The 27,151-nt window shown below is 40.4% G+C and overlaps 1 protein-coding gene across 8 annotated transcripts in view; it reads right to left on the bottom strand.

Moving 5' to 3' along the window:
* Tbc1d19 (TBC1 domain family, member 19) overlaps positions 1–27,151 on the bottom strand; it is a 99,679-nt gene that overhangs the window by 20,363 nt on the left and 52,165 nt on the right. For 7 of the 8 annotated variants that reach the window (XR_003955695.1, XR_003955696.1, NM_144517.4 and 4 more), the window contains 4 exons: positions 16,522–16,606; positions 13,928–13,972; positions 5,165–5,197; positions 1,396–1,505 (listed from right to left, as the gene is read on the bottom strand). Coding sequence is in view for 5 of the 8 variants with exons in the window: in NM_144517.4 (NP_653100.1) it covers positions 1,396–1,505; positions 5,165–5,197; positions 13,928–13,972; positions 16,522–16,606 (273 nt within the window). In the remaining 3 variants the exon portion in view is untranslated. The remainder of the gene's footprint in view (positions 1–1,395; positions 1,506–5,164; positions 5,198–13,927; positions 13,973–16,521; positions 16,607–27,151) is intronic. The other variant, XR_003955697.1, reaches the window with a different exon arrangement.

The following is a 27,151-nucleotide window of genomic DNA, read 5'->3' as shown; positions in this document are numbered from 1 at the left end:
ACAAATAAATAATTTTAAGCAAGTATTTTTTTTTTCAAGTATGTTTATTCCTCGGCAATTCTGAATAAAGTTTTTCTGAGGCTCAGTGTTCCCTGGGTTGCCCTTGATAAGGAAGTTTCATGCTCTTTTGGAGTTTCAAAACTGTCATGGTTTTCAGTGGTTTGAGTCTGGCTGTAAGCCTGAGAAGATGAGCTTCTGTCAATCCCCAGGGAAGGAAGGGGCAGGGCTGCACGGTGTGGCAGGGTATTATCCAGAGAGTTTGCTTTTTCAAACTCTGAGGCATAAGATGTGTATGTGAGTCTGCACGTGCATGTTTCTGTGTGCTTGAGTGTGTGCATGTGTGGTGTGCATGTGTGGTGTGCATGTGTGGTGTGCATGTGTGGTGTGCATGTGTGGTGTGCATGTGTGGTGTGCATGTGTGGTGTGCATGTGAGTGTGGAGGAGATGTGTATGAGGTTATGAGACTGTGATCCTGACAATGATATTAGAAAAGAAAATTATTAATATTATCTTTCTGTTTATTCTAGATTAAATAGGAATGGAAAATAATAGCTAAGTCCAGTTCTCTTGGAGAGAGTCTCAAGATGATTTGTTAGCTTATCTGTGACATTCTAGAGTTTTCCTAGTTGCCAACTTTCACTAGCATGCAAGAGGGAAAACTGAAGACAAAGAAAGTGGAGCAGGAACATACAGTTGTAAATGGAAGAATAAAAACCAGCTGTTCAATTTAGTAAGAAGAACACAGGCTTTACCGAGCAGTTTGGCAGGCCCACCCTTCCTTGCAGTGAACAGGTTCTCACAGAGAGCTAGGCAGGCTACCCACAGGAAGGCCAAAGAACACCAAAGGGGGAAGCTGACAGAAAAGTAAATGCTGTCTTTGCCAGGGTTCATGGGAAAAAGAAAACAAACAAACAAAAAAGGGTAAAGAAATAAAAAAAATATATAATAAAAGACTATACTGTTGTCAATGTAGGTGTTGAATAAACATAGGGAAAATATGTGGCAAAATAACATTTAAATCGGTAAAGTGATAATGATAATTATAGCAACAATAAAAACAAGAAAGGAGCCATGTGCAAAGCACCCACCCAGCCCTTGCTTCCTCTGTAAACTTCCCTGAAGCAGCACAGAGGACCTCACCAACCTCCATCCTCAGATGGAGACATCAACAAAGAAGGTAGGCATCTTTGTTAAGGATGAGAATCAAGGCAGCCCCCACCCCCAACACAAAAAGCTAAAATCTAATTAATAAGAGATGTTTTCCTTTCTACTCCACGAAATATCTAAACATCACTTTGTTCTCTTCCATTGATTCTAGAAACACTCTAAGTAGGAGACTTTTTCTTTAGGGAAAGAACAGTTTAATGTCTGAGTAGATCCAACTGATGAACTTACAGAAGGATGAGAGGAGATGGAGTGGAGTCTGAAGAAAAAGCGGACGTACATCTCACGGAATATCTGATACAATTTGTAAGGTTCATGATACAGAAAACACAATGGTGCAACTGCAAGAGAACAAAATTGGTGACACTGCAGGACTCAGACATTGCGAGTCCACTCATGAAAGGCAAAGGGCAAGACACGAAGTACAGCACTCATAGCCACAGCAAGGCTTTGCTGCCATGCTTCACTGTGTTTTAAGGTTGAAAGGGAGAAAACGTGCACATTTGTGAGTTCAAACAACTGCCAACTGTTATAGATGCACACGTTACAAACAACCGGTTAGAATACTAGCTCCTCAGTTAACTGAGAATGAGCTGATAGTATATGCATATGAATGTGTATGCACACAAAACTCAAAGAGCCACAAGAACTACCTCAAATATCTTTTAAAGAGTGAAGTAACAAGGAACACCAACCAGGCAACCTTCCTCTTTTCTGAGGCACGGTGGCAGAGCCAAGCTCACCCTAACCCCGTGACCTCCTCAGCCTCCCAAATGGAAGCTCCTCATTCTTTCTAATCATCATCAGAATAATACTGTAACCTGAGATTGGCAAATGGAGAAACTGAGGCACAAGAGAGCTAAGGTATTTATCCAGGGGTACATTGTAGACCATGTTTTCACCTAGTATATCACCTTTCTATTCACGTACCTTCAGAGGTTTTCAGAAATGAAGACCCCACCCCACAGCACATCTGTAAGGTGACATGTTACACTTTTCACTAAATCGGAGCTTCTGTAAAATATGTAACTTTTCTGCACCATTGTTGTTGGAGCATAGGAAGAAAATTTATTTTTGTAGTGATTGTGTATTCATCAATCTTACTAAATTCATTTATCAATCCTCACACACTATCTGATTATTCTTTTGGATTTTTCTATGCACATAAACACAATATCTGATAACAATAAAAGTTTTATTTTGTTTTTCTAGTATTTGTTTATTTCCTTATTTATTTATCTTACTTTATTTCATTGGCTATGACTTTCAAAGGATTATACCATACAAACATTACTAAGAGAGCATCTTTATCTGTTTCTTAGAGACAAAACTTTTAATACTGCTAAGTATGATATTTACTAACAATTGGATATTATCTATCAGAATAAACGTATTTCCTTCTTAGATCTTACTGCAAATATTTTCCTACTTATTAGTATAAATTATTCATAATGAGTTTTGTGACATTTTTGTACACATATATAATACACCTTGTCATATTCACCACCAGTTATCTTCTGGCTTCTTTATGCAGTTGCCAGTGGTAACTGCGCATGCTCATGACTCTTGAAAGGATGGAACTAAGTGACAGCTGAATGCTCAGCCATGAATGGATATGTTTCACCCCTGAATGGGATACCTGTGTTACCACCTCCGAGTGTCTGGAACTGTTGTAGAGGAATGGGGAGAAAGAATGTAAGAGCTGGGGGGAGCAGGAGACAGTGGAAAAATAAAAGTCATGGCCCACCGACTTCCTGACATCACACGGCCATTGCACTCTTCAGTGTACAGTGACCATGAACGCCTACACAGATACGCACAAGAGCAATATCTGGTCATACAATGGGGAGTATCTCATTGGGTGCCAACCCTCCCTGAAGATTTATAGTCCGTTATGGTTGTAGAGGGGAGGGGGAGATGAACATTTGCTACTGAAGATAAGTGAACAGAGGAATATACTGTAAAACACACTAAGGGTGGAGGGCTGATACGAGGGGGCAGAAAAAGGAGTGGGACTAGGGTGTATGATGTAAAACTCACAAAGAATCAATGAAAAGGAAAAAAAGTAGTCACCATCAGATTGTAGAGAGCGTCCAACAGCCTTAGACATAACCTATATTGTTTGGAGGTTTCCATGGGGTTCCTTTGGCCAATGCTTCAACAAGATATAACCTATTCCTGCACTGGAGGGTTTACTTGGGGGCACAAAATGTCTAGTTGGAACATTGTCTCCCCTACTATTTGGTGACTTCATTTAGATTATTTTCATTCATATAAACATATATAGTCAAATGTATATTATATATCATATGTATCAAAAACATCAAATTTAATATAACTTAAATATTAAATGTTTATATATTATTACATACAGATATATTAAAATACGTATTTTATGTATGTATATTTCATAAATCTTCTATAGAAGTATTCATATAGTTTTCAAATGGCCCTCCCCATATTCCCTGCTTTATACTTCTCTCCCATGCCCCTCCCTATTTAATCCTCCTATTCTAGTCTCCCTTTGATACTCCATAACACTGTATTCTAGTTTCCATTTCTGGGCGTCTCTCCTCTACCCTAGCCCCTTACAGGTACCTAAGCTCTGAGGTTATTTGTATTGTAGCACACATATTGAAGGCTTAAAGTCTAATGTCCACACATAAGAGAAAACATACAAGATTTGTATTTTTGTGTCTAGGTTATTTCATGGAGAATAAAATGGATGCTTTGTCCATTTACTTGCTATTTTCACAATTATATTTTTCTTTTGTATACATGCACTACATTTTTATTATCTATTCATCAGTCAAAGTACATATAACCTGTTTCCAAGTTCAGGCTACTATGAATATAGCAGCAATGGACACGATGAGTAGTGCATTCCGCTGAGGTAGGACAGAGTCCACTGATATTGGATAGACAGAATCAAGAGCGGTATAGCTGGATCTTAGTTACTTAGTTTTGTACCCCATTTTTTGTTTTTGTTTTTTTTCAAGACAGGATTTCTCTGTATAGCCCTGGCTGTCCTGGAACTCACTTTGTAGACCAGGCTGGCCTTGAACTCAGAAATCAACCTACCTCTGCCTCCCAAGTGCTGGGATTAAAGGCGTGTGCCACCACCGCCCGGCTTGTACCCCATTTTTAATTGGATTATTTGTACTGCTAATGTTCAGATTTTTTAGTTCTGTATATATTTTAGATACCATCTCTCTATCTGATGTATAATTACTAAATATCTTTTCCCACTCTGTAGGCTGCGTCTTTGCCCAAATTATGGAGTCCTTTGCAATATAGGAGCGTCTCAGCTTCCTGAGTTCCCATTAATTAACTGTTGGCTTTAGTGCTGTGCTAGTGGGGTCCTGGTCAGAATGTCCTTTCTGCGCCAGCGAGTTCAACTCTATTCTCCCCTCTCTCTTCTATCAGATTCAGGGTATCTAGTCTTATGCTGAGGTCCTTAATGCATGTGAAGCTGAACTTTGTGCAGGGTGATGAGTACTGATGGGTTTTCTTTCTTCTACATGCAGCCATCCAATCTGATGAGCTCCAGTTGTCCAAGATGCTGTATTTTCTCCAGCGTTTTTTGCTTCTTTGTCAAAAACAAAAACAAAAACCAGGCATCCACAAGCATGTGAACTTACGTCTCAGGCTTCTGTTTGATTCCATTAACACTGGTCAATATGCCCAGTTTTGTGCTGGTTCCCTGCTGTTTTTATTACTATAGTAAAACTAAATATTAATGTATTCTCATCCCGTTAGGTTTGATGGCAAAGCTCATAGCAACCGTCACAGTGTGCTTTAATTCTCATCTGCTGAGAAATCATTATCTGAACAATTGTGATCTTTATTTTGAATTTTCTTAAATAGACATATAAAAATACTAAATTTAATGGTTTACATGTATACAATTCATTGTATAAATGGTGAGATAATGAGCATTCCCACTATGCTGAAATTTCCCAAACATAACAAAACTGATGACTATATTGGGCCAACTTACCATACATGGAAAACCCATGGAAAGGGATGACACCTGAAACGTAAACAGAGCATCAGTCACACACTGCTGCTTCATGCACGAGTTAAAGACTCAAAACTGCAAATGCACAGGTTTCTACTTTCTGCTTCGACTTTGTCTGAAATGTCAGAAAGACAGTGTTGGTAACCAACAACAGTTGTTTTAATACTCTTAGAAAAGTAAACTAGACAATTTCAAACTTGTATCTGAGACTGAGTAAGCAAGGAGTTAGTCATGAGGCAACTGTGGAAAACTACCATTGTGCCTCCGCCTAAGGTGAGAGTTAGAAAGGAGAGAACTGGCATTCTGCTCCTGTGAGTCCAGGTACAGTCAGATTGCAGCTATGAGCATGAGCATCCTTGACTGCAGCTAGGTTGTTCCCACTGTGTCAGAAACTAAGGAAGTCGTTATCCCTTCCCAACTGTGACTCATGTACTAGCAAGGAGTCAACTTATTATTACCCTCAAAAGCCCAGGTCTCAGGTTTAACTGTAACAGCATCTGCATTATGCTTTGGACCTTCTCCTTTGTGGCTTTTCAACAGAATCATGGCAAGGAATGCCCTATAAAGGCGGAGGGTTCACCAGGATTTGTAAGGAGCAGAAAGATAACCTTATTCCCATGAATAAATGTATCACACACCTCATAAATATTTACAATACATTAAAAAAGTCAACAGGGCAACACCCAATGGTCTGTCCAGTCCCCTTGCCCTGCATAGCGCCCTCCCCCAACACACACACACAGGTTTGGATCCGCCTGCTCCAATCTCTTTGGGTTGTACTATCATTTTGCTTTGCTTTCTGCTACACTATCTGTGTCTCTCAGCTCAGTTGTTTCTTTTGAAAAGACTAGATTAAAGAGAAATCTACTGATGAGACATTCAAATTCATTTTCTACTGAGATGGCAGAGCAGTAGAAACTAATATACATGCTTACAAAGAAGGGCATCAAGCTGTAAGGCTGGCCATGGAAGTAAATTTGAGAACTGTTCCTCTTAAACAACTGCATCCCACACTAGCGTCCAGTCGGCCAAGGATCAGTGAGATTTTCAAGGCATTTTTTGTAAACATCACTTTATCTAAACTATCACAACATCAATTTTACTAATAATTATATTCTTGGAGTGATTTAGGAGACATATTGACAGGGCTATAGTATAAATCTATATGGTACAATAATTGGCAAGAACTTTACACAAAGTCCACATCAGTTGCAAAGAAAGACTTAAAGTGTAACTTTAGCACACTAAACATCTTGTTATATTCCATGAAAAGTTGGAATTTATATAGCCTTGGTTCCAAACAGAATACTTGTAATTTATACTACTGAATATCTTGTAGTACACTAAATTAGTTTATCAATGCACTCTAGAAAAAAACCCCAAAATGTTTTTATTGATGTGATTGCTTACTTATTTTAACGTATAGAAATGCTGCATACTTCTAACCAATAAGGAGGCAGACCAGCACCAGCACCAGCCACCTAGCCTGAGTTCTAAGAACTCACAGTTGGATCTCAGTCTAAAGCATGCCCATCCATAAAGGACATGGGCTGTTCCCAAGGCTTGCTTGTGCTATGCTGGGTCAAACTCCGGCTCCCTGTGATGCCTACTTTGTAGTCCCAATTTTGACCATGAAAGTCATATACAACCCTTCTGGAAATGTGCAGAAATGGTTAATTTTGCCCCAGCTCTGTCACAAGTGGGAACCCTCTGAGGTTCTATGAGGCTCTTGATTTGTTCCTCAGAAAAAATAGTCTGGCACAGATCCCCATTTTATTCTCCTCTGAAAGCCGATGACTAAAACCTCTAAGTATTTTCCTCCCCACACAGCCACAGCTAAGACAGTGCATTTAGACAGTTGTTTTTGGACCTGAGTAGGGTCTGTGTTCTTATCTGCTACATTTCTTCTTTGTGAACTATTCCGGTTGGGAGATAATTAATGGGTTTGGATTGTTATCTAATGTGCTTGCTAGTCTCCCGGATACATACTATCTATGTTCTCATTCAAGGCAATATAAAAATGGTGACAGAGAAAGGGTGAGGATAGTAACTGTCCCTAGGCTTCAGTGCATGGCCCAGTGCCCTGCTGCAGTCAGTGAAGGCCATGACTGGTGACAGCATACTTGCTTGGCCAATCTAGTTTTGTCACTTAGGAGCTTTTTGTGTCTTTCAGTAAGCTTCTTAACTTCTGCAAGCGTCACTTCCCTTATGCACAAATCAGAGAACATAAACCTACTTTACATGGTTAAATGAGATAATAACTATGGCTCAGAAGTAAAATGCATGGGTTTGTAGTAAATGTATACAGTTGATATAGGCATTCACAAAATAATGTCAGTATTTCTTTGTTAAAAACAATTCAATAAGAGCATCATCATGGGAACCCCGTTATTATTGTGAGCTAGTGTGCCAGACCACCCAGAAGTTAGGCAGCAGGGGTCTGAAGTGTCACCTGCTCTAAGTCTAAAGAACTCTTTCTCCGGTGTCTCACCTGAAAGCATGAGGCACATTTATAATACACTGGGCTACTTTGGCAGCTTCTGGTGCTTATTAAGGTTCTTGTTATCGCTCTTTGTTTAGCCTCTATGCTTTGAAAATGGTCTCCCTTTTAATGCCCAGCAGGCCCTCCCTCCCCTACACTAGGAGGCTGAGGTCACTGGCATGAACTCTGGCCTGTCTGTTGTTTATTCCTGACTATTTCTTACTTGCATCCTCAGCAGGAAGACATTTCCGTTCCCCTTTCAGCTCGCTAAATCCTGTTTCCTTAACTTCTCCAGCTGTCAGCAAGATAATTCCACTGTGAGCTAGGAAAAGCTGTTATGCTTTTAAAGGAGTATTTACACAAACAAATAGTAATATGGAGCAGAGAGAGAGTGGCCAGGAAAACAGACCATTTACCCATTGGCTGGCTGTACAACAAGCCTGCCAATCCCTGATTTGGAATCGTGTCCATCAGCTCTCCTTCCTCCTTCACGTTTATTATCCCACAAGTATCTCCTGAACCTCTAGGATATGCTGGATGTTCTTCTAAGGACTGCAACTGGCCGTTTGTAATGGAAAAATCATAAAATACGTTTCTACATTCAGACAGTAATAAATGCTATCAAGAAAAATAGCAGACTAAAGAGGGATGAGGGGCACAGTCAGGCCAGGCAAAGGGAGAAGAAGCCAGTGGCTGGATGCTCTGGCAGCCAACCGACGGCTGTGAGGAGAAAAGTTCACTGTGCACAGCTAGTGTAAGGAGGATGGCCGGGCTCTGTCCTTCTATTGTGGAGCATAGAAGCACAGTGACCTTCTAAGTTTTGTATCTTTAGTTTCTATGGAAACCTTTCAACCAAAGATTTTATATATAACCCTCCCACTCCTATATATGCCCTCATCACAATCAACATTCTACACTCCTTCCCTTTACTTTCCCAGACACCTTTACATGTAGTATATTTTCTGCCTATACAGTCCTAACTTCTGATAGCCAAATCGGGGGTTTCTCTGCCTGTGGTGGTTAGATTTGCTTCAGACAACTGAAGGTTTCTCTCAACCTTGACCTTGCCATGGCAATGATGAGCAGGGAGGAGTGAGCTGTTTCCCAAACCTTCTGCTTCTGTAGTTTGTTGTTCTGTGGTTCTTCTGGCCACTCCTAATCTCAGCTAGTTCCAAGACTCTATCATACTTACCTCCACGCTCTCTCTACCAGATTCTCATTATTAACCTTTAATTCAAACTGTGAAATCCCGGCATCCTGCCTCCTTCTGGATGCTGTTTCTATGATTGCTTAGCACATGCCCTGACATACAGGAAAAGACCCTTTGGACTATTATTGCTTTCTAGTTCTCCTTTGGTTCTGGTACCTGATATAGAATGTAGTCTCTTTCTGGTCAACTGGGCTATATCACCAACATCATTCCTTTTCTCCACCCTACAAACAGGACTGTAACCTTCAATCCTGAAGAGGATGCTTTCCTATTCAACCTTTGAGTGAGCAGGGCTCTAGGCAATGATCTTCCTCACTAGCCCTGCCCCTGGCTTACTCCTTCAAAGTGTTTTCTTTTAATACCCTATTATTTTAGAATTTTATATAATGTATTTTGATCGTACTCAGCAACACTCTAGAATCAGCTCCCAGTAGTCCTTGAACTTCTCACCCAAAACAGTTCATCACAGAGCACTCCTGTACTAGCGGACCTACCCTGACTGGATGAGGCATGACTCTCTGTATGCCCAGACAACACTATGCAATTCTGGCTCTGTCACTGCCTATAGATATGGAGGGAGGTAAGTTATTTAACTTATTTATTCTTCCACACTTTCTCAGGCTAAGGACAGTGACCCTAAGCTGAGGTCACTCTTCTTAGTGACCACCCCATATTTCCAGGCCCAGTTTCCTAAAGCCAGCTCACAAAGCTTGACGGTTCTTTTCCGTCCTGAATATATATACCGCAGGATGCAGATGTGGTCCCAGGGTCGTTCTCTGTGCAATCATCAGCAGGACGGGAAGGAGGTGTGCTTATTGTACTCTAGGAATGGTGGAGGAGACAGAGAATCCAAACCTGGCCTTCCACAAGGTTATTAGATTCCAGCTCTGGCTTACAACTTTTAGTATTTGGATTTATGACAGATGTGAGGGTGATGGCCTGCCTAGTTTTTCCCTATAGTGTTGCCAACTGGAAGGTGAGATAGCAAAGCAATGTGGGTACTACAGTACAATACTTGACAAGTCAGCAATTAACACAAGACGTTTTCCTTCTCTATCTCTCTGGCCTATTTTTATTTTTGTAAAACACAAATTCGTTGAGCATAGGATAGATATTACTTATCCACCCACTAAGATAAGCACTGTGACAAGAATATAATTGTGCTCATTACATGCTTGCAGAAAGAGACACGAAGCCTGCAGAGTCTGACTCTGCTATTTTTGAACCGTTTATTTAGTTACCTCCATCTAGGGCCTGTAATTGGGCACTGGTGAGCTCTTACCTGTGGTTCTACAAAAGCCTTCTAATTTCTGCTCCTCCCTCCAAATGCTCAGCTCACTCACTAACCAAATTTCGAAATTGCTCATTATCTTCTGAAAATAGTGCTGAGACTATGAGGAAGGCCTGCATGTCCACAGGCTTCTGCTGTCCGTTCATTCACCCCACATGTAGCTCAGCTGGCATGCATCTCTGCTTCCTCTGTTGTCTGATCCTGAGTCCGGAGTCTCTGAGGTACAACACACTCACCATCGGCAGGCTTTCAGATGTCAGTAGCTTTCCCTGATAATTCTGTATACAATGCCTCCTCTCAGAACCCCACTAAAGGGAGCTATACCCTAACACCAAAACCCTTACCCTAAATCTCTTAACTACACATTCAACTTGATAGAGCACCTGCATTCTTATGCCCCACCCCTGTATATTTGAAAATAAAATAAAATATTTTTTAAGAACCTGTTTTTGTCTTCCCCTGTTAAGCCTCTACTAAAACATTTCAACCAGTGAGTTGAAATGGACCTATTGTTATTTCCAACTACTACAAATTCTGATGATCTGCTAAGTGAGACAGCTTAATCAGGACAAGGCATTTTTAATAAGGATTACAGAGATTGGACTAGTGATCTGCATAGCAGCCCAAAGGGCTGTGCACATCAATATCACTCATGTTTACTTACATTTTCATTACATTTTCCTAAGATCTGAAATCATCAACTGTCTACATAAGCAAGGGCCTCATTAACATCATGCATTATCTGCAGAATCGAGCTCAGCATCCTCTATGAGGTGACAGATAATGCAATTACTGTTTGTAAGTACAATGAGGGCCTGTAAATAAAACCACTAAAGTAAAAACTTACTGTAAGTGTGTGATAAGACAGAGCATAGAATGTTCTCTATGATGCAATGGAAAGAACAAAGGCTCAGTGAAGTCATAGAGTCATGAGTTTGAATTCTTTGTGACTTTGGTTAAGTTATCAATTTTCTTTGAACTCTTATTTTATGAACTTTTACCGAGTTCCCCTCAAACATAACTGAGTGTTTAGAGTGTACTAGCATAATCAATATAATCTTCAGTACAACACAGATATTCAATGCCCATAGCTATTTAATGCTTTCCAAATGGAAAGTAACACATGTTAGTTTGAGCATAAATCCAAGACGAGCCTGACTAAGATGAAAGAGGGCTCCAAAAAGTCTCCATGAAGGACACAGTAAAATCTTGGCAAGGGAGGGAAGCAGAGAACCCAAGGAGCGTCCCAGGACATGCACTGGGTTTCTTTGATCGTAGGGTTGTTTCTTCGCCAGTTTCAAGAGCCCCTCACTCTTTAGCTGTTCAAGAGTCAAGTTTTAACACTTGACTATTATCCAAGCACATGCTTTAAGTGCTGGGCATTACAGATCTGGCTTCCAAGTTCCACAGTTCCACAGCTATGGATCCATGCCCCACGCCCTGCTCCTATGCACTGAGAAGGTCTCCATGTTAATGTTATCCCATGTGATGAGAGAGGCTCCAGGGTGTCTATGAGTGGATGAAGAGGAGGGGGGGGGCTCTGTGAGGGGGAAACTGTGGTTGGGGTGTAAAGTGAATACATGGATAAATTAATGGGGAAAAAAAGAAATAGAAGACTTAGTCTGCTCACAAACAAACAGCTTTTGATCTGGATAAGACTCACAAAGCCCATGGACTTTAGCATGCTTCACTCTGACCAGGCTGTGCCTCCCCTTCCTTACGATCTTTATAACATTCATCTGACTCACTTCATCTCGCACCAGATGAAGTGCTTACACCCTTTCACTTGGATTCCTTAGTACAGTTTATTACATTCATTTGTTGAGATAATAAATTCTTCTGTATTCTCATCTTACATATAACATATCAGTAAAGACAGAGATCGAGAGAATGGATAAATTAGAGTTTTCATTATCTTTCTAAACTAAAACTTTTAAACTATGACTTTGATACATTAGTAATTAAAATTGTCCAAACCACTACAATAAAAACAGCATCTAAATGTGAATCCAGAGGTCATATTTAAAATAAAATTTTAATGAGTTTTTCCACTTCTATCTAAATTTATGTTCTAAGTAGATATGTGGTTAGTAGCACTTTAAATTTATTTAATTAATATAGATGATAAAAAGTTATCAACTTTATGCTTGCAAAGAGATTTAAAGGAATATATTTTTATTATTGTTTTCAAGAGCCTTCCCTCATTTTGTTATGAGGTTGTTCTGTGTGCTGTAAGATATTAGTAGCATCCATTCCCAAACTGGGATTTGGCTAAGTCTGCAGATAAGGCCAATGAGGTAACACAGTGCCGGTGTCAGTGTCTGTGGCTCAGGGAGAATAGTTGGATATTGATGTTAAATTTAAACAGTGAGGTGGGAGATGGTGATTTATGAAGCTAGGTAGTAGTAGACTGTATGGCACCGGTGAGACTCCAGGGGTCCCCCTGTGCATGTCACACTGAGAAGCCTGGGCATTAAACTTTCCAGCAGCACTAAGGAACTTTAAGAAAAATGGAAATTTTCCGGTTTTCATTTTGGATGTAGAACTGAGAACGACAGAGGCAAACCCAGAAAACTAGAAAAGATAGGGAGGACGCACCAATGTAGTTGGTCATTACACCCACACGGGCTACGGCAAGATCAGATGGTAGGTAAGGGTGAGAAAAAGACGACCCCAAAAGAAAGCAAAAGGCACAAGACATAGATGGGGTGGAGCAAGCCTGCACCATCTACAACTCTATCATGACTTCCAGGGTTCAGGGCTTGAGTGACTGGGTAGAGGAAAATGGCAGCTGACTGAGACAGGTTGTCTGCTTGCTATTTTGTTTTTCTCTTGAGGGGCACAGGAAAATATATATGCCCAGTTGGGCCACATTAGGTTTGAGGTAATCGTGGAAGAGGTTAGAACTAGAGAGAAATTTTTATAATTAGAGCCGGAGCAGGCAGGACACACCCGGCTCTCAGACTGCCCAATACTGCTAAACACCATCATCATGGCTGCACTTCCTGGACTCAAAGTGAAGCCCTGTTCTGGAGTCTCATAACATGCCTCATGTGATCATTATTCACATGCTAAGTTAATGAAACTCAAGGTCAGGGAAGCTGTGTAACTTACCGAGGGCAGGGGGTAAATTGACAGAGCTTGGATCTGAACCCAGATCCACTGAGTTACAATGCCCAAGTTCTTAACTCCTTTAAAGCAAAAGTTGTACCGGGTGTGGATTAATACCATCAGGACAAGGGTGTTATCTGCTGCCTGTGTAAGCACACTAAAAGACCTGTACAGTGAATGCCTAAGAGTAAAGACAGGGTCATATCACTTCTCAGCAAGTCAAGGATTTTCTTCACAATCTCCCTACTTAATAAATGCCACACTGGCCACCTATAAAGACACTAACTGCAACACAGGGCAGTCTGTTCCCCCCACTCCTGTGCTGTGCCAATGACACAACGAGAAGGTTCTAGTTGAACTGCTTAGTGTTCCTCAAGGAAAACCGCATGTCTTAGAGGTGGGCATTTACGCTGACTCAGCTTCTCACAAATCTTCTATTGATCCTAAGTAGAGCTGGAGATGTGCACAATTTGGCATTAAACTACACAAACATAGAGCAAGGCACTAAAATCCACCTTTCCCAGGAGGAAGGGTTATTTTAGATGATGATTTGTGTTCATTTTCAGGACAGAATGAGAAAGTTACATCCCCAGTACAAAAGCTGTTACTTTTCCATTTCCCTCCAGAGGAAGCAGAAGCATCACTCACCATTGGGCGGATAGAAAACAGCATATTCTTCTAATCCTAGTTTTCCTGTAAGGGAAAGCCATACACTCAGTAAAGTTTCAAAAAGCAACATTCTGTGAATGTCCAAATAAGTAGCGGATAATGAATGGAATTTTTAAAATAACCATAGTTCAACTTCATTTCATTTCAGGATATGGAATTAGTTGAAAATCTGTCAGCCAGTTGTCTGATACCAGCAAAGCCTTTTAACAATTAAACTCAATAATATTGATTAGACAATGTTTTCAAATGGTCTTAAGTACTGGAGAATAATTTATAAGCATAAAGTTATTTTTCTAAATTTAACAATCCTGTTTCTTAAAGCAAGTCTGAAGTCTTGCCATATCCTATTAGCTTATGTTTTTAGAAAATATGCTGAAGAGTTAAAAATTAACCATATCCTGACTCCCAACAGAGTTGATATGATTAGAGAAAAAGGGTAACCACTTAAAACAGAATGCTCTATAAAAGCTCCGTCTGTACTGTTCCGCAGCTTCTCACTCTTCCCATCTCCCACTGAATCACTTCATAATGTCATATCACCCTACCAAGCTAGAGTCGTCTGAAAGGAGCATCAACTGAAAAAATGGTGACCAGAGTGTAAGTAGACAAGCCTTACCAATCAGTGGGGGAAGGCCTAGCCGATTGTGGGTGGAGATAACCCTGGGCTGGTGGTCCTGCGTTCTATAAGAAAGCAGGCCCTGCAAGCCATGGAGCAAGCCAGTAGTGGGCACCCCTCCATGGCCTGTGCATCAGTCCTGGCGCTAGGTTCCTGCCCTGTGTGAGTTCCTAGCCTGACTTCCCTCAGTGATGAGCGGTGATATGGAAGTATAAGGCAGATGAGCCCTAGAGGGCTCCCTCCTTCCTCACCGTGCTGCTTTGTCATGGTGTCTCATGGTGTCTCATCGCAGCAACGGAAACCCTAACCAAGACCGCTGGCTTCCACCTTAACAGGATTCTTAAGAACCCTGAGTTATTAAAAAGACATCCATTCTTGCACTGGGATTTAAATTAAAATGTATTATTAAGGTTCTCTTTAAGTGGGTGTAAGAGAGAAACCAGGAATAAAAATAAAAAGTGGGGCTATCTTAGGCTAAGGTGGAGACACGCTGAGCTGGTCTTTGTGTGAGGAAAGAAGGGAATGATGAGAAAGAGACCCCCAACTGAGCACAGCAGCAGCACTGAGACACTGCACAGCAAACACAGGGCACAGCCCCCACCCACCCAGTGGTTACAATGCAGACCAAACCACAAATAATGCAATACATTTGCTGACTTCGTTAAATGGGCTTTAAGGGTTTCTGTGTCAAGGGAGGGAAACTGATGGTAGACTGGTAGACATGACATATAGGCTGGTCCACCAAGGGCCTATAATTTGTGGTAATGGAATATGAAGCTCTTCGTGCACTAAGGCTACTACGAATATAGCACATTGTGAGATTATCAGGGAAGGAAAGAAAGCTAGGTTAAGATGGTGTTTAGGTCATTAGGCAATTAAATTTTATGATCACTCTGTGTGCAGGATGAGATGGAAGGGTGTGTGTAGGGTACGTATATTTGTGTGTGTGTGTGTGTGTGTGTGTGTGTGTGTGTGTGTGTATGCATGTAGAGGCCAGAGAGCAAAGCCAGCTGTCTTCCTAGCTCACCCTCTACCTTGTTCTTTGACAATTTAGCTAGGCTGGCCAGCTAGTGAGCATCTGGGCCCAGTGCTAGGGCTATAGGCACGGTGCTCTGCCTGGCTTCACTGGGGAACCAAAGCCAGGCTCTCAGGTTTGCACCACAGGCACTTTATCCACTGAGCCATTTCCTTAGCCCAATAACCTCCTTAGATAAAAAGAAAAGCAATTTTTATGTATTCATTTCAGAAGCAAAGCAGCCCCTTATTGGGGGGAAGAGCCTGATTCCAACACAAGAAAACTGGGCTGTCCTAGGGCAAGAGGTACACCAAGCAGGCAGGGATAAAATCCTGAAGAAATGTTTATTCTTCATAGAAGCAGCAGAATGGCATCACACAAGCACAGCAGGGCAAAGGGATTTTAGTGTGCGGTATTGACTGCCCAGTGAAGAGAAGGGCTGAGGCTAGCTCAGTCTTCAGGGGAGGACAGCACACTGGAATAGTACAGGGGCATGCTGAGGCAGCTCGCAGTAGAGAGACCACAAGAATAGAATAAAGGGGTAATGTAGCACATCTACCACACCGTAATGTTTAAGTGTAGCCCAACTAGAATTCAAAGACCAACTTACTAAAAGAAAGTTAAGAAAATCTGAAAAGATAAATCTATGGCTATGGGTAGCAAGAAGAAGAAAACAACAGGTTTGGCACAAATGGGACAGAGGAGGCAGGAGATGTCAAGAACCAAAAAGACAATGGAAATGCAATCTCTGTCACTTCAGGAGAGGGTTCTGTGATCTGCCTGGGTGCTGACATTGAAAGGAAAGGCAGTAATTAGGACTGCAGAGAAATTAGAAATAATTTTCAACTTAAAATTGGAAATACCAATATAAAATATTCAAATGTTCTTGGAATGATCATGAAAGTCTTCAATAATTTCTCTTTAGAATTATTTAAATGTTACCTCTGATGTATGACTTCGGCGGTGAAGCACTGTTGTATGCAAAGTGGCCCAGTACAGACGTATCCCGTGAAAAGCAAAGTAACACCTGAACATGACATTGGAAAAATCAACAGTGAGCACTGCAACCCAACAACTGATGCTAATTCAATTAATTTTAATTTAATAAGGAGGTGGCGCTGGAGGAGACCTGCTCAGGTCAGTGCTGGGCTTTGCAATGGGAAGAGCGCCCTCTATTGGCACTCCTTCGTTAAATGTTCTCAGAGGGACTCCATGTGAAGGCTGCCCGTTCTCATACATTTCCCTATTTGCTCCCCAGACTTTGAAGCAGCAAACAAAAAAATGCTAACTATGTGCTAATTATCCTATGTTTTATCTGGAAATGAAAATCACATGTGAGAAACTTAACAGATGAGACTACATTGAGGTACCCATGGGCAATCACACACAAGCACAGAGGGGTCTATGAAACTGAAAGCAGACTTAATTGGTGTGCAGTTCATAGCTGGGCATGCCAAGAATGAGGAGAGGTCTCCATTCTTAATAAGGATGGCATCAGCAAAGGAAAGGTTTTCCCAATACAAGTAGAAGCTGGCTGTCCCAGCCAGCAAAGGCACATGCAACTCTATCAAGAGCTAAAACAGAGAGGGTACAGTCAGGACCAGGGCTTCCCAATAGAAGAAACTGAATTGCTGACACTAGCCTTAAATTTGAGGGCAGGAGTCCAGTCCTAGGAAGATGAAGGGACATTTAGAAGACCCAGGAGTCTATAAAAATACCACAAAAACTGGGGTGGGGTGGGAGGCAGAGGGGATGGGCACAGAATGGGGAGTGGATTAGAACCCATTGTGCCAGGGCACTTGTCCATCTAGACATTTTGCTGGACTTTAAACTGGAGCTCCACAGTTTATTAACTGAATGACAAGGGCCAGTGCCTGCACTTCTAAGTATCTGTGTTCTCATATGCAAGGTGAATGTAATAATGCTTCAATCAAAGTGTATTGTGGGGATTAATTGGTATATGGGAAGTGTTTAGAGTAGCACCTGGGATATCACACGATTAAAATGTTCTCTACAGTTATTACTACATTGCTATTAATTCTCTATATTCCGTTATTCTTGGCTCTTAATATATTTAATTTAGGATTTGTATATTTATAATGCTCAACCGTCATGCTTCTTCAACTTAAAACTTTATATATCTCCATTTCTGGAAAATACTCCAGCACTGGATTTTTGAATAATCCCCACTGTTCTCTATTTACCTTTATAGAACTTTATAATTATGACCTACACTTGTTCAACATGCCGTCCTTTTAAGTTATTCTTATCACTCTGAAATACTCTTTGGAGGACATCCACAGATTTCTAAAAATCAGTTGGCTCCCTTCTTTCGCTCTTACTACACGAAGCACAAACCTCAGGGTGAAGTAGGGGTACATCAAAAGAAAGACACAAACACAAAGCTCTGAAGGGAAGTGACAGACAGCAAGTGTGCTAAGTGATGACATCAACTGGTGCATTAAGTAGCAAGCATGGAGCAAGATAAAGGAGGCCCAGAGAAGGGCCTGGCAGTCTATAAGTTCAAGCTATGAGAATAGCAGCCTCCATATTGCACAAAGTAACTCTCTGGGACAACCCTACTACATTTAGCTCATTAATCTATCAATAGATACTGGTTCCAAACTGTGTTTATAGTTTTTCTAAGAGCTTAGATATAAATAGAAGATAAAGATCTAAACACTGGATCAAGCAAAACAGGATCTTAGTGTGGAAAGGGGGAAGTGAACAAAGCTCCCATTCCTAAGAAATTATCTCCAATCGATAGCCACTTACCAAGAAACATTATCTTTCTCCAGTGGAGTCTCACAGGCTATGTTAATACTACTTAAGGGTAGACCCTCTGCCCAGCAGTATATGTCCAACACAAAACAAACTTAATCATATTTTTGTAGATTTTCTTTGTCTAATGTTGCTTTGTTTGTTCCAGTTTTTGTTTTATTTTGTTATTTTGTTTGTTTTTTTTTGTTTTTGTCCTTCTGCTCTTTAGCTTGTATATCATGGCTTCTGATTTTGTGTTTTTATGGGTTCTGTTTTGAGCATGTGTGCCTAGTGTTTTCACTGCTTAATTTTGTTTTAATTGTCACTTCAGATTTGTTTGGTTTTGGAGAGAAAGGGGGGAGAGAGAGAGAAAGGGAGAGGGAGAGGGAGAGAGAGAGAAGGAGGGAAGGAGACAATGAGAATGAGAGAGTTGGGTGGGTGGGAAGTTGATCTGGAAGGGAAAAAACTTGATCAGAGAATATCCTATGATTTGTCAATTAAAATGAAAACAGATAAAAAAAAAAAAAAAAAAAAGAAAGTGGCTACTGAGAAGTGCCCTCTGACCAAACACTGAAAGAGCCTGAGAAACTTACTGAGAGGCTAACTGGGGAAGAGTACCCTGGGAGCGGGAGGCAACAGTTGGAACTTAGTTGAGAGAGGAGGCTCTGGGGCTGTGGAGATGGAGTATATATGCCTAGCAGTAGGAGCAGTTGCCTTTGCATCAATGGGCATGTTCTTAGCACTTAACAGTAAGGAACATTAATGTAACTAACTTACTATAAGAGAGTAAATGCTGGTATTACACAGATACTGCTATGCTGAGAAATACATTTCCTTTCTAGGATAAAAAAATGGATATTAGGTTGTCAATACTGACAATCATTGTCATTGGTTGCACACTTAGGAATGGATAAGGTGACAAACTTCATGTTTTGTTTTGTTTTGAACCACAACTTTAAAAATTCTAGTAAATCCAATTCAAAATAATGTTGGCATCTACTGAGGAAAAATTTTAATTTTAGCATTTTAATATAATGGGTATTTTCCAATAAGCAAAATCTTGGGCTCTAAACAACCATAAAGTTGTGAAATGTTATTGTACTGGCTAGTTTTGTGTCAACTTGACACAGGCTGGAGTTATCATAGAGAAATCAGCTTCAGTTGGGGAAATTCCTCCACAAGATCCAGCTGTAAGGCATTTTCTCAATTAGTGATCAAGGAGGGAGGTTCCCTTGTGGGTGTTCTATAAAAAAGCAGGTTGAGCAAGGTAGGGGAAGCAAGCCAGTAAGAAACACCCTTCCACAGCCTCTGCATCAGCTCCTGCTTCCTAACCTGCTTGAGTTCCAGTCCTGAATTCCTTGGTGATGAACAGCAGTGTGGACGTGTAAACTAAATAAGCCCTTTCCTCCTCAACTTTCTTCTTGGTCATGATGTTTGTGCAGGAATAGAAACCCTAAGACAGTTATTGAACCATTACATAATTTTAATCTTATCTCCTTGTGTATGCTGATTTTATTTACAATTTTTGAGATTATCATATCATTATAACATTCTCTCCTGTCTTTTTCTCTCTCCAATCCTTCCCAAATAGACCTCATCTTATTTCATTCAAATTCATGTCCTCTTTCTTTTTAACTGTCGTTATTTGTGTGTGTGTGTATTCCTAAATCTATAAATACAACCTACTCCATCCATATGTATGTGTATGTTTGCAGAGCCGACCCTGTGATATTGGATAACCAGCTGGTATACTTTTCCCTAGAGAAAAATATTTCTGATCTTAGCATTCCTTAGTTGCTTGTACGATTTTTATCTAGGGTTGAAGCCTTGTGGGCTATCCGTCTTCCATGTTAGTAGGTCTACTGATGTCGTCCTTGTTCGGGTCATGTTTAGTCAGCCATATTGGTGGACTTCATGGATGTAGCCTCTCTGACAGATTTCTAGACAAAAATCCCACAGTAAACTTCCTCTTCCTCTGTTTCTTACTTTCTGCCCCCTCTTCCACAATGATCCCTGAGCCTTATTTGTAAGAATTATGTTCTAGATATATCAGTTGGGACTAGGGTCCACAACTGATCAGCTATAGTGGTCTCTATCTGTTTCGCAATTATGCTAAGAGAACAATATATGCCTTCAAACCCAACTAGGTCTAATTGGACTTAATGCAGGCTCAGGAAGAGGGAAATCAAGCCTGGTACTGAAAACCTAGACAACTACTTAGGCCTAACGAAGTCATAGATCTTGAAGGAGAACCAATAACAGCCACTTTGCTAAACCAGCATGATCCCTAACTAAATTCTAAATATTTATCCTTATACCCACAGATAAGAATAGCTGACCTTTTCTCTTGCCAGACGTTTAAGTACTTTTGTACACCTCCCCCCTCCCTGTGTGTGTGTGTGTGTGTGTATTTGTAGAATAATGCTCCAAAGATACTCAAATCTCAGTCTTTGGACCTGCAGCTATGTGGTCTTCTATAATAAAAGTAATGTAGCCGGATCAATAGGGACTGGGCTCCACAACACTGTGTTTTGATTGATTGTAGTTTTCTGTAATAGTCTCTGTCTTATGCAAAACAAGTTTCCTTGATGAGAGGTAAGAACTATACTAACCTGTGAGTATAAGGACAAATATTTAGGATGCAGTTAGGAATTATGCTTGTGTAATAACATAGCCGTTGTAGGTCCTCCTCCAAAATAACTGGCTTCACCAGGCCCAGGAAGTTACTAGGTTTTCGGTACCAGGCATCATTTTCCTTTTAACAAGCCTGAAGCCTAACTGGTTACTGCCAAGGTAAGCATGCCACCTTTGCACCCTTAGCGTCATCATGCCATGCTGGCCATTGCTGCGGTTCCCAGGTATCACCCTAGGAAGGACCTCTAGTTGCTTCCTTCCTTAGGAGCTGGCACAGCGCCTTCTGGTGCCATTGAAGCTAGTGCTGGGAGGGGGCTTTCAGGTCAGGTCCAGCTCAGGGGCCTCTGGGCCCTGTATCTTAAAGTGAATTGTGTCTTCAGCAATAGGGACTGATCTTCTACTTCAGGTGGACACAAGAGCAAAAACAATAGCCGATAATACTTTGGGAGTCTCTTGGGCAACTCCTGCACCTAAGGCTTGGGGGATCATTTTGAAGAGTGACAGAAAGATTGTAACAGAATAGCAGACGGTTTGCTGTGAAATTGTGTATCCTAGAACTGTCTAAAGCTATACCCATGAAATCTTAGCAACATGATTGCCTAAACATGAGCTGAACAATGAAGAGACTTAGAGACATGCAAACATGGAAGGGAGTAAACTCCAGAGGTCCCAATCCCTAGATACAGACAACCAAGGGATGCTGAGAGCTGGAGAAATATCTTCCCCAGGGAAGAGCACACCAACTGCTTATCTAATACCAAATGTTCATCTCTGGAAACATAAATACAAGTAACATTATATGGACTGAGTAGGTTGTATTTATGTACTTTGGAATATATAAATTTATTTGAAAGTTAAACAATTATACAGAAACGGGCCATGAATTTGAAAGAAAGCAAGTTGTTAGGAGGGTATGGAGAGAGGAAAGGGGAAGGCATAGATGATCTAATTATAATATAAAAATTACTTTTAAAATTTTATCTTATAATAGATGCCATTAAATTGGCAATCCATAAATGGTAAGATTATCCAGGATTATAGGTCTGGATCCAATGTAATCATAAGGATCTTTATAAATAAGACACAGAAGAAAGGAGGTCAAAGTGCGATACTATCTGCTGGCGCTGAGAATGAGGGAACCAACTGGGGGCCAAGGAATGAAAGTATATTCTGGAGGCAGGGCATTCTGGAGGCCGGGCATTCTGGAGGCAGGGCATTCTGGAGGCAGGGCATTCTGGAGGCAGGGCATTCTGGAGGCAGGGCAAGAGAACTACATGGGCTCTTCTTCAGAGCCCCAAAGTAACAGAGCCCTGTGAACCGTGAATATAGCCAAGCAAAGCCATTCAGATTTCTGTGATTTAGAACCTCGAGAGGATTTATTTACTTTAAAGCAGAGAATTACAATAATGCATTGCAGTCACAAGCTAATGCAGATAATAAACAAACCCAATAAACAGATTCAAGGAAAGGAGAAAATACCCAAATATAACCCTGTAATAATCTACTGTTGCCTCAGAGAGGAAAATCGTGAGGAAATGTCGATATCAATGTCCCCTCAGTTTAGCAGGCTGAGGTAGCACAGTAACTTTAGAAGCAGCTCTGTGCTTTATATATCCCCATAGAGGCCCTGCTGCCTGCGGCCTCAGAGAAGGCAGGACATCTGAGACTTCTCTAAGGAGAACCCTGGGACTGTAAAGTGAGAATGGCAGAGGTAGTGTGTTAGACAGTATGTCCCGGGGTGCAACCCTGGGAGACAAGCAGAGAGCTGCCAACTCCTACGCTAGTCTGAGTACGGTTAACTCTGATTTCCTTACCTGTCAATAGATGGCAGGCTCATTGGAGATCTACTAGGTTATACACTCAGAAGGGGCTGCTCACTCACAAACTAAGAAAAAATTAAATGTATTTGGTGAGATTACTCACAACTGGGATCTCTATTATTAAGAAGCATAATAAGAACCAGGCACTGATGTAAACTGTGGGTTGATACTATAAAGTCAGATCAAGAATGTCTGCAAAAGGTTTACTTGGACAAAAAAATATATGGGCTGAGAGGTGAGGAGAACATAAGTTTCAGAAATTAGTTATTATGCGCAAATGTCAGTTTTTAGCAAAAATCATAAAGAATAAATATGAAGAAATTTGGAAGTATGGGCCATTCAAAGAAAAATGTCAAATGAAAAGATCTGATAGTAAATTTAATAGGTTTGGGTGTTAGGACAATGATCTCAAAGATGCTCACATAAAGAAATATGTGGAGAAAATAAACAATGACATTTGAACACAGTAGAAACTCCCATGGAGAGACACACTCAGAAAAGCAACAATAACACAATGAAAAGGTAACTCTCGAGGTAGGAAAGACTGTAGCTGACATGAAATTCACTGAAGGATGAAAGGCAGATCTGAACAGGTGGGATAGTCACCAGAGCTGAGGACAATGCAAGGGAAATAAATGAGTTTGTGGAATAAGGAAAGAAAAAACAGGTATTAACATGAACAGACACGGGAACCTCTGGCCTCACACTGCCCACTGGGTGTGATCTAGAGTCCAAAGAAGGAGAGGAAGAAAGAAGGAAAGTGAATGCTTGTGAAGGGAGAGTTTAGACAGTCTAGAAAAACACAGCGGAGATGAGGGAACAGTGAGAAATCCAAAAAGCCAAACGAGAATTTCAGCAGGAAAAACACAGGGAAGCTCATGAGCACAGTACCCCAGAGGTCAAGAGAGGAAACGAAATTCAAGGGGGCATGATCAACTGTACACATAATCTCACAGCGGCTGTGCTCAAGACCTGCATAGGATCAAGCTAGACAAAAACCCCTGTAAACATAGGGGAGGGGATCATGACGCCTGTCCCCTGGCTGAAGAACTATTGCCAACTAATGACTGGTGGGGAGCGGAAGTCAGTTGTCCTCAGGGGTGTGACCCCTCACAGGCTCTCTGTGCTACAGGACATGGTCCACCATCAGTGCACACACAGGCCGGCAGCCATAACTGGACTTAATGTTTTGTTGTTGGTACTTTTATTTTTGTTTTCCTAAAAAAAGAGCACATGAAGTTGGGAGAGGAAAGTGGGGGGCTGAGAGAGGAATTGAAGGGAGGAAATGGGAATGTATACTCATATACATGTATTAAATTCTTCAGCCATAAGAAAGAATTAGATAGTTTAGAACATTTCCTCTCTGCAGTCACTACTGAACTATGTGTATTCCTAAAATGTTAACTGCTTTGCATATACATGAACATAAACCTCTATTATACTTGGCAAATTTTATCTATAGATTTATAATTCTCCCAATCTTCCCAGAGATATAAACTTTAGTAAATATCATCTTTTGCTAACACCCAGCAATATCTATATCAGAACATTCAGAAGTTTGATTAAGTGGATATGTGAATGAAAGATACCTAAGAGGCTGGGGAGATGGCCCAATAGGAAAAGTGCTTACTACGCAATCATGAGGAGGAGAGTTCAGATCCTCAACGCCCATAAAACATTCCAGGTGGGTGTAGTGGCATGCTTGTAATTCCAGCACCAGCACTTGGAAGGTGGAGCTAGGGAGTCCCTAAATGAAGTTAGACCAGACATATGGCTGAGCTCTAATGAGAGATTCTTCCTCAGTAATTAAGCAGGGTAACAACTGAGGAAGACTTCTGACATCAATGATGGTCAGCTTCCACATGCAGGCACACACAGATGCATATACACCCAATCATGTGTGAATACACATATGCACGGAACCCTTGCACACATGTGCACACAATCATGTATGAACACAAAAATGCAGGGAAAAATACCTGATTACCTCGGGACCTTTCTTAAACCCCATTCAGTGACAGAACATACTGAAATGCAGTGGATTTTCCAGCTCTGCTACTCAGAACATGATACATAAGATGAAGACTAAGCATGGAACACAAAGTAAAACCTCCAGCCTTTATCATATGCATATTGTCTATGAACTTTTTATGTACTTTGGACATGTTAACTTATGTACTTTATGATAATATCATTTAGCAAAGGAACCTAAATGGTTCTGTTAAACCAACCAATTTATTTATTTTTTTGAATAAGAGATGGTTTCTGACTGAACACATTTTAAAACTCTCAGATAACTGAAAACTCAGTATCACTAAATATTTGTAAGAATTTCATGAAAAATAAAAACTAAAATTAAAATGTTAAATAGATTTCTTTTTGAAAATATTCTCTCTACAGAATTTGTGCTGCATGCTAAAATACAGAGGCAAGTAACAGATTCTCAGGGGCAGGCTGCCTTAAAGATCACTGGAGATTCCCCCTCTCTACTTGATATCATCATGCCACACATGGTCTAATTTTATAGTCTAGTCACAAAACTCAATAAACTCACATTACCTGGAAGGAATATGAGCCCTTACTATACCAGAATAGCCAAATTTACTCTATTATCATTAACAGTTGTCCTTGGAGTAGGTGTGTTGCTAGAAAACTGCCAACAGGAATGGAATCAAAGAAATGTTTTTCTTATCTTACTGTTTTCATTGACATACAAATGCATATGTATGAGTAAAAATCTATAAAATTTTCCCCGAGGAAAAAATGCAATTTTAAATAGTATAATATTGTTTTCAATGCATATGGTGTATATAAAAATTAGTTTTTACAGGGATGTTTTGGCTAACAACTCAACAAGATGTAACCCTAAGCTGGCACTGAAGGTTCCACTTGGTGCCATAAGAAGTCTAGTTAGGGCATTCTCTTCCCTGTTATTTGGTGACTACAGTTCATCTATGTATATATTTTAGAAAGTGTCTACACTGTAGGTGTTCCTGTGGTTTTTCAAATGGCCCTTAGTGTTAGTTGCCCTTCCCTATATTCCTTCCTTTACCCTTCTCTCCCCTCCCCTTTCCTATCTAATCTCCAATTCTAGTTTTCACTTTGTCTATGACACTATATTCGATTTCCTATTCTTTGAGAGATCCTCTCAATAGCATACTCTACTTCCCATTCTTTGGGAGAACTTCTCTTCCCCATTACTAGATACCTAACCTCTGTGGTTATCTGGATTGTAGCACACACATCACAGGCTTAAAAGGTAACATCTACATATGAGAGAAACCATATTTATTTTTGGGGACCTGGGTCACCTCAATTCAGATAATTTTTTCTAGATATACCTAGATACCTGCTAATTTCATTTTTTAAAACAGCTAAACACTATCCTGTTGTGTAAATGTACCAAACTTTCATAATCTCTTCATTAGTTGGTGGATGTTTACGCTGGTTCCAATTTCTGGCTATTATGAATAAAGCAGCAATAAACATGGATGGACAGACACTTGTTCTAGCTCTGTATTATGATGAAGAGTCTTCTGGATATTTGCTTAAGGATGGTATGCTAGATCTTGAGGTAGATCAAACTTAGCTTTCGGAGGCATCAGCACACCGATTTTCATTAGTTTTTATAATGCAAGTCTTTTATGTGCTTAGTGTTAGCCCATAGTTTTGTTGCTGTTGTTATTTTAGGTTATTGTGAAAGGTACTATTTCTCTGATTTCTTTTTGTCATTTGTTTAGATAGGCTACTGATTCTTTTTGAATGTTAATTCTGTACCCTGTTACTTTGCTGAAAGTGTTTGTCAGCTGTACAAGATTGTAGGTGGAGTTTTGGGGGTCTTATGTATAAAATCACATCATCTGCAAGTAGATTGTTTATAAAGTTTTAAATAATCAAACTAATTATAAAATAACTTTAAAATATCACCATGAAAGATACTTTTCATTAACTGTCTATATAAAAATTTTAATTGAGTAATTCCTCAAAGAGAAACCTATGTGTTGTAATTGTCCTTTCTTTCTGGAATAGGATAAAGATCCACAGTGAAGCTTGTTTAGAAAAAGACAGAAAGAAAATAGTGTCTAATATATAAGAGGGTAATATTTAGTCTTTAAGAAGGACATCTTGCATGAGACAGTACAGATGAACATGGAGGATGCTACTAATTGGGATAAGCCTGTCACAGAAAGACAAAGCTAGCAGGGCTGTCTGGTGTACTTCTAACAGTCAAATGCACAGCAGCAGAGATTAGAGTAGATTTTGCCAGGAGGAGGGCTCAGACAGATCTGATATTCAGTGGGATAGCATTTCAGTTATTCAAAAGTTATCAAAAAATCATTTTATAGGCTGTGGAACAC

This window comes from Mus musculus, chromosome 5, assembly GCF_000001635.26.
Source record: "Mus musculus strain C57BL/6J chromosome 5, GRCm38.p6 C57BL/6J".
NCBI lineage: Eukaryota > Metazoa > Chordata > Mammalia > Rodentia > Muridae > Mus > Mus musculus.
This window is presented reverse-complemented; position numbering and strand designations above follow the sequence as displayed.